This window comes from Sinocyclocheilus anshuiensis, unplaced genomic scaffold (assembly GCF_001515605.1).
Source record: "Sinocyclocheilus anshuiensis isolate Anshui unplaced genomic scaffold, SAMN03320099.WGS_v1.1 scaffold229, whole genome shotgun sequence".
NCBI lineage: Eukaryota > Metazoa > Chordata > Actinopteri > Cypriniformes > Cyprinidae > Sinocyclocheilus > Sinocyclocheilus anshuiensis.
In genome coordinates this window covers 1,075,865-1,083,176 of record NW_015537957.1, presented here as the reverse complement: position 1 = coordinate 1,083,176, position 7,312 = coordinate 1,075,865, and the positions used below count along the sequence as shown (strand labels likewise).

Here is a 7,312-nt window from a genome sequence, read left to right as displayed (position 1 = left end):
TTAATCAACCCACTAGTATCTTTGGAAGAAGTTTTGTTGTTACACAATCATTTGATTTCTATATACGTAGTTGCATTACCAAATTTGGACAAATTTTGGTACATGACAAATTCAGAACAAACAGGCATAGGAATAGACATATATGTTTTTGACATAAAAATATGTCTGCTTTGCCATCTATTTTCCTTGGCACATACAAAGGTTTGATATTACTGAAACCCAATGGAGTGATACAAAATAATTTTACTGATTGGGGTCCATTTTTGAGCTCATATTCTGGATAAAACAAACAAACAAACCAAAAAATGTTTTGTATATTAGTGCCTTTTTTATTATTTACTTTAATGACATATCTTCCCAAGAGATTAACTCATCCCATTTAACTTTACTTAGTACTAACAATCTAAATAAGATAAAAGTAGTCTTGACGTAAAATATCATTTATGTGAAGTCAGCGTAACACTCATAACACAATATGTGCGTGAAAGTGGTTAGATGTGCATGTAGAAATCTATCAGAGCCAGAATTCAGCTGCAAGAGAGAAAGTTTGGCACATGTACTTTTGCCTACCAAATAATCCAACATGCGTAGGAACCCCCCAAAACCCATTCATCAAATTAGTGCAGGTTCACTATCAAAATACACCACATTTCATCATATCAGCCATTCGGTGCTAAAACAGCTCATTTGTTTTCTAGAAACCTAAACAATTCAGTTTCAATATTCTACACCAGTGGTCTTCAGTCCTGGTCTGGAGGACCCCAGCACTGCACATTATGGATGTCTCCTTTATCTGACACATCCAGGTCTTGGAGCCTCCACCAGTGAGCTGATGATATAAATCAAGTGGGACATCCAAAATGTGTAGCCCTGGGGACTACTTAAATTCCCTCTTGAAAATAACGGAACCTTTCGCAATGCAGAAGAACCACTTTTGGTTCCCCAAAGATCCTTTCCTTTCAACATTTTGAACAATGGAAAGATTCCATGGACGTTAAAGTTTCTTTATGGAAGCAGGAATGCCAATTAAGAACCTTTTTATTTTTAGAAGTGTTCACTGTTGTTTGCAGTCGCAAGGAAGGCTGCATAATGCACAATTTCATTTGCACAGTTGATTTAAAGTTCTGCTTAAAGAGTTTGTTTGAGTATGATATAATATGTCTAACATATTTGACTTCATCCATAAGGTGTCTCAACTATTCAGTTCTGCTATGTAAAGTTGAATTGTAAACAACAAACTTGCCTCTCCTTTTTTTTTTTTTTTTTTGTCTACCTCCATACATGTTCAGTCACCGAATTCCATGTTCCAAGCATTTGATAGGGACTCGCTAAGGATCTTGATTAGATTAGCTGTAATGCAGGTAGATAACATGTCAAATACAAAAACATAATCATAAAAATCAGTAGTAGAAATAGATACGCTTTTAAAAATACATCTTCACGTGGGCTTCATGGAATCCAGCATGAAATCTTTGGGGGTAAACAGTCCAAACCCTCTTTGTTCGTTGACTTGTTTGTGTCCAAAGGCCTGAATCTCAAGTGTCACTGATGACCTCTTCAAAGGAGAGACTCGATCTTACTGCTTAAGTCTCCTCCGAGAGAGTCTCCCAGGTCAAAGAGTTGATCGATGTTGACCGTTGAGCTACAGAGGAAGTCGGGACGGTTGCCCTCTTCCACCTCCGACCAGGGACTCTGGAGAAATGCAGTGGCCAGGAAGGTTTCCTCATCAAAGTCTGCTTCGCTGCTCCTCTGAGTTTCCATCAACACATGGTTCTCAACGACGCCTCCAGGAAGTTCGAGGGGGCTGATATGGGTGCCTCTAACCATCAAGTCCTCGTCTTGTGGTATAGGGCTCAACGGCCCCCCTTCGTTCAAGCTTAACTCTCCATTCAGGGCCGAGTCTAGCAGGGCGTCCCAGTCAAAGTTGCCCTTCAGGGAGCTTAAGTCCTCCTGCTCGTCCATGGCCAGCAGTGGGGAGCTTGAGCGTCGTGGAGCTTTGCTCCCATCAGTCCTGTACGGCTGTTTCCTCTTGCTGCCCTTCCCTGAGACCCAACAATTCAACATGGTGGCTTCAGCCAAACGAGGGTCCCAGTTCTGATCGGCTCCCGTGGCTTCCTCGAACTCTTTCAAGAGCTGCTGGGACTCGGGACTCACGCAAAGGTTTCTGGCCATCCCTGCGGTGGCTGCAGCTTGTCCAACGTGAGAGTTCATCCTGAGGCGGTTCTGAAGAGCTGGGTTGATCTGCACAGGGGGCATCCTGCTCTTCTTGTAGGCACCGTTGAGGAGACGTTCTGCATACTGGGGGTCGATCTTCCAGAACCCACCTTTGCCTGGCTCATCCTTTTGCCTCGGGACTTTTATAAAGCATTTGTTCAGTGACAGATTGTGGCGGATGGAGTTCTGCAATGACGAAGGAGAAAATCCATGATAATATGTATTAATCTCCAGTCTAATCTATAGTTCAATTGTGTATTGGAATTTGGCTTTATTATGATGCACTTAAACATATGGAAGTCATGCATTAAAGACCCTGTGAAATAGCTTGAGTGCAGGTTTTTTTCTTATGTGGATTTATTTTCTTATTGAAAAAAGAACTTTGGGCAAGACATATCATAGGGATTGATTACTTTTGGCTTTAATTTTCAGGTAACTCTTTAGTATATGGACCAACACTCAATATTAACTTGTTGCTTATTAGCATGCATTGACTGTTTATTAGTACTTATAAAGCACATATTCTGCATGACCATATTCTTCATCCCTAATCTTACCCATTATCTAAACTTAACAACTACCTTACTAACTATTAATACGCAGCAAATTAGGAGTTTATTGAGGTAAAAGTCATATTAGAACTGAACCTTAAAATAAAGCGTAACCAGTTTTCACATCCTTTAACCATGACATGTAACACTTTACAGGAAGGTTTAATACTTATTAATAATACTTTAACTGCATTAAGTAATCTAGGTTAACATTAATTTCTACATACATTTTTAGCTTTTCAACATTCTGTATAAATTGTTCTATTAAAGTTGTAGTCACATTTACTCGACAAATGGGCAAAATCCATTCCATTCCATTAATTTCAATAGAAATCTGCAGAATTGGGAATTTAACATTGGGTTTAAGTTTTTCATGCCAATTTGCTGCATTGATCAACAGAAAGCTGTTTTAAATTGACTTCTGTCTGATGCACCAAGAGCTTGTAACACTCCAAAGAGAAAGGAAAACTTGAAATCGCATCATATGACCCCTTTAAATTGTGACGCTATTTTTTAATTAATATGAATAAAATGAATACATTCTGTAAAATGCGCTATTTATAATGCATCATGCATTAACTAATGTTAACAAATTGAAGCTTATCTGCTATTGTTGATCAAAAGTAGGAGGTATTATTGAGAGGGACATTCTCATTATAAACAGCATTTGATTGGACAAAATTTAGATATGCAAGTAAGTTCAAAATGCATCATCAATATTTGTGGCCATTTCCTAGAAGAGGAAGATTGTATCATTTAAAAGTCTATATCTCAGTATATTAATAGACTAAATGGTAATTTTGTCAACTTTCAGTAGTATGCTAGACCACAAAGCTAACAAACGTAGAGTCTTTAAAGGCCTCCACTGGCATGCCAACCAACCACCACAAGCTAATTACATTTAAATTAAGCACTGACCTCCTAACCCTAGTTAAACATTGTTTTGAGTTTAAATATCTAAAAACTGAGCGAATGTCTACGTTTTCTTCAGAGAAAAGAGGTTATGGCTAAGTGGTTAATTAATAATTCACCAAACCATCTAAACCTTTTTTAGAAATCCCCCTTTTTTTTGTAAATATCCAACTTGTGAGCTCATTCTTCCTCCTCGCCTCACTTTGAAAAGCAGTTTAAATTATAAACATGTCTAAAGGAGACAAAAGCAGACCAATGTAACTGTTTTACACTACACCTTACTGCACAATTCTTAAAGCACACGTCATTAGTTGAACAACTAAGCTGGAAAAGCTCTTACTCTGTTTGGTATAGTCATCCAAAAACTAAAAATATCAAGCCTCTAAATAAAAACAGGCTTCTGAAAGGTTTCTGTTGGCCTCTCTCCAATACACAATCCACTTCGGCAGGTGCTAAGAAGGCTTTCTCTCACTCTATTCTGCTCAAACAATAGCAAAATACCCTTTGCCAGATATGCAAATGAGCCATCTATTAAGTGCAACTTTTAAGCGCAAATGAATGTAAGGCATTAAAAAAGTTGTAAAGTTCGACTGGAGCATCTTACCTGCCAAGTGGGGTCTGCGTGGCGGAAGTAGCAGAAGTTGTCTGTGATCCAATTATAGATGCATGAGAGAGTGATTTTGGTTTTCTTACTGGCCTGCATGGCCATGCAGATGAGAGTTGCATATGAGTACGGCGGCTTGATATGAGGGTTGGTCTTATAATCGACTTCATCCGGACAGTGTCCGTGAGCAACCAGGCTGGGAAGAGCCGACAAGCAAGGCGTCCTGCAGAAAGACGCCGCCGTGGGTTTGCCTGGGGTCAGCGGCATACCTATGGACGCCGGATCTCCTGCTAAAGGAGACGAGGGCGCATCTGAGCCGACTTGGCTCCTAAAGAAGTGGCTGTGGTGATGGCTGGATTGGGAGGCGTTGGCATTGAGAATGGAGAACTCCTGCAGCCACTGGAGGCTGGTGAGGCTGTCGTCTAAATTGTCGGAGCTGCAGCTGCTGCTGTTGCAGTCGACTGAGCTCCAGTCCAGCTGCTCGGCCTGAGCGGCGGCCGTGACCACCTCCTCCTCCAGCCCCACCGAGCCCTCCGGCCAGGGGTCCGTGTAACTCATGGAGAGCATGGTCCCGTCCCAGCCAGATCCTGAGGAGGAGACATTAAGTTTGAGCGGAGGCAAGTTTGAAAGTCATGTGGCTTTATTTGGATTCTCCAGCTTATAGAGGTCATAGACGTTTCCTGAAACTTCACAGGTCGAGCTTTACAACAGCTCATAACTGGCGTCTGTGAGCACACAATAGAGCAGATCCCAAACCAACAACATTCCTCAGCACGGCAGGTGCACCAGGATTCACGGAAGCCCACAGAATACTGCCTTGCCTTCAATATTCAGATATTTACACTGTAGAACCAGGTGATCTGCGATTGTTAGATAAGAACTAAAGAGCTATTTCTTGATTTATCTATAAAAGTAAGTTTGAATGAATATATTTAGGTTGATTAAGTGATATTAAATAACATTTTGACTTAAATAACTTAATCTTAACATTTTTAGGCCGTTTTTTTTTGTCAGTGTAGTTTAACAAAATGTAATAAATTATTATTAGACTATTATAAAGTAAGCTTACTTCGTTTTCTTTTTAGTTCTACAACTTTATTATTGTCATCATCATCATCATTATTATTACATACAAATAAGTAATTTTATCACGCTAGTAACTAGACCAAAGTATACATTTAATGCATACAACTGACTTGTATACAACTTAACTGACTCAACAACTGATTTATTTTCATATAAACACATTTTTTAAATTATAATACGTTTGTCCGGTCTATTCCAAAAAGCCCAACTTGGACCAACTCACCTGTCTTTACTGATAGGAGGCTTGAATGGCAGGGAAATAGCATCCGATAACACAAGAGCTGTTTTCAGAGAAGAGCAGCACAGACTTTATCGGATGAAGGCGCAATAGCCTCCAGTCGTGAGACTCCGGGAGAGTGTGTCTCTGCGCTCTCGGTTCGAGGTCTGCGGGGCAGCAGGGGCTCAGTTTAATACCTGCCGCAGGACGTTTGTCCGTCACCCTAGCAACGCGACACCCCCCTGTAAACAGCTTCCCGTTCTTCTATTGGCTGGGCGGTTGTTATGGTGACTGGGCTTTTAATCGCGAGCGCATAGGTTTGTGCTTTACGCACGTCCGTTTCTCGTCTGACTGGCAAAGAAAAGACGATATTTTACAAACAAGAGACGAGAAAAACACATTATGTTGTAAACAATGAAATTATATAGGTCCTTGAATTAAACAATCAACAGAAAACAATGGTAAACGCACATTCCAGGTACCTGTATACTTTTGAACTCAGCACGCAGAATGGTTTTGGTATTTGTGTAATAATTTATTTATTTTTTTTTTCATTTTCATTGAAAATAGCCTATTAATACAAATTAAAGAGTTATTTCTACTTGATCTTTTGCTTAAAATTACTTTGGGTATCTTAATATTGCCAGGTTGATTCAGTCATATTATTATTATTATTATTATTATTCACTTGAATAAAACAGGGTAATTTGATGGTGTTGTATAACATAATGATGAAATGACAAACAAAAACCATAGTAAATGCACATTTCCCGTGAACAGTTTGAACTCAACAAACAGAATTATTTGAGTATTTATTATTTTTGTATTGATTTTTGATGTCCTTTTTGATAATTATGTTTTCCATTTCCAGTTGAATGCACAGTTGTTATTTAAGAATTATTTATTCTTGATCAGACCCTTAAAATAACTTTGGATATCCTAATATTGCCAGACTGATTCATATATTTATTATTATTTTATTATTTTATTTTATTTTATTTTGTTTCATTTTTGTTTTAAATGGCATAAAACAGGTTTATTTAATGCTACCCCATTTATTTATTTATTTCAATGTTTTATTTATTTATGTATTTATTATTAGTATTATTATTATTATCAATAATAATATTTATTATTATTATTATTATTATTATTATTTTACATTGGCCTATGTTGGTTTTAGCACTGTTTCTGGATACCATAGTAAGTTTGGTCTTATGTCTGAAAACCTATTTGTTTCATAAAGATGATTTGCTTTTCTTTCTCTCATTCAGAGTCTGCTGACCTGTTGATTGGCGGTTGTCACATGTGAAAGTGCTTGAAGAAGGAGCAACGGGTGCTTTTGTAGAGTTTCTTTAGCAGGAAAGCACTCAGCCACACTAACAGAGCTCTCAATAGGACAGTCTGTCTTGTATCTTTTTATCCTCCGTCTAGTCCCTCTATGTTACCAACAAAAAGTGCATTCCTTAAAAAACTCCCCCTTTGCTCTCTGAATTGATGTGCTCAACCCCTTAACACTTACCGCTTAAATCTGTCCTGAGAGCAAGTTTGAGGTTTATCCCCTTGACTGTCAGTTTCGTTCATTTAAACACATCAATGACTAAAAAGGACTGTATAATGTGTCATTTGTGTGGAAACAATCCCAATACGTGCTACATAGTGTTGTTGAATGCAGTCTGACACCTGAACTCTTGTCAAGGAGGCTTAAGGCTGTCTCAGTCCCATTAA

General features: G+C 38.6%; 1 protein-coding gene across 1 annotated transcript; it reads right to left on the bottom strand.

Moving 5' to 3' along the window:
* Positions 1 to 1,068: 1,068 nt before the first annotated feature.
* On the bottom strand, positions 1,069 to 5,661 carry foxj1a (forkhead box J1a). Its single transcript, XM_016457175.1, has 3 exons — positions 5,591 to 5,661; positions 4,282 to 4,868; positions 1,069 to 2,400 (listed from the first exon to the last, which is right to left on the bottom strand). Exons 1-3 carry the CDS (start codon positions 5,631 to 5,633, stop codon positions 1,558 to 1,560), a joined length of 1,473 nt encoding a protein of 490 aa, XP_016312661.1. The 5' UTR covers positions 5,634 to 5,661; the 3' UTR covers positions 1,069 to 1,557.
* Between the last annotated feature and the right edge of the window lie 1,651 nt (positions 5,662 to 7,312).

Excerpts from the sequence above, each read along its gene's own strand:
- foxj1a (XM_016457175.1), bottom strand. The coding sequence starts at position 5,633 with ATGCTATTTCCCTGCCATTCAAGCCTCCTATCAGTAAAGACAG. Across the intron at positions 4,869-5,590 it reads CCTCCTATCAGTAAAGACAG|GATCTGGCTGGGACGGGACC; the intron begins GTGAGTTGGTCC and ends TCTCCTCCTCAG. Across the intron at positions 2,401-4,281 it reads ACGCAGACCCCACTTGGCAG|AACTCCATCCGCCACAATCT; the intron begins GTAAGATGCTCC and ends TCGTCATTGCAG.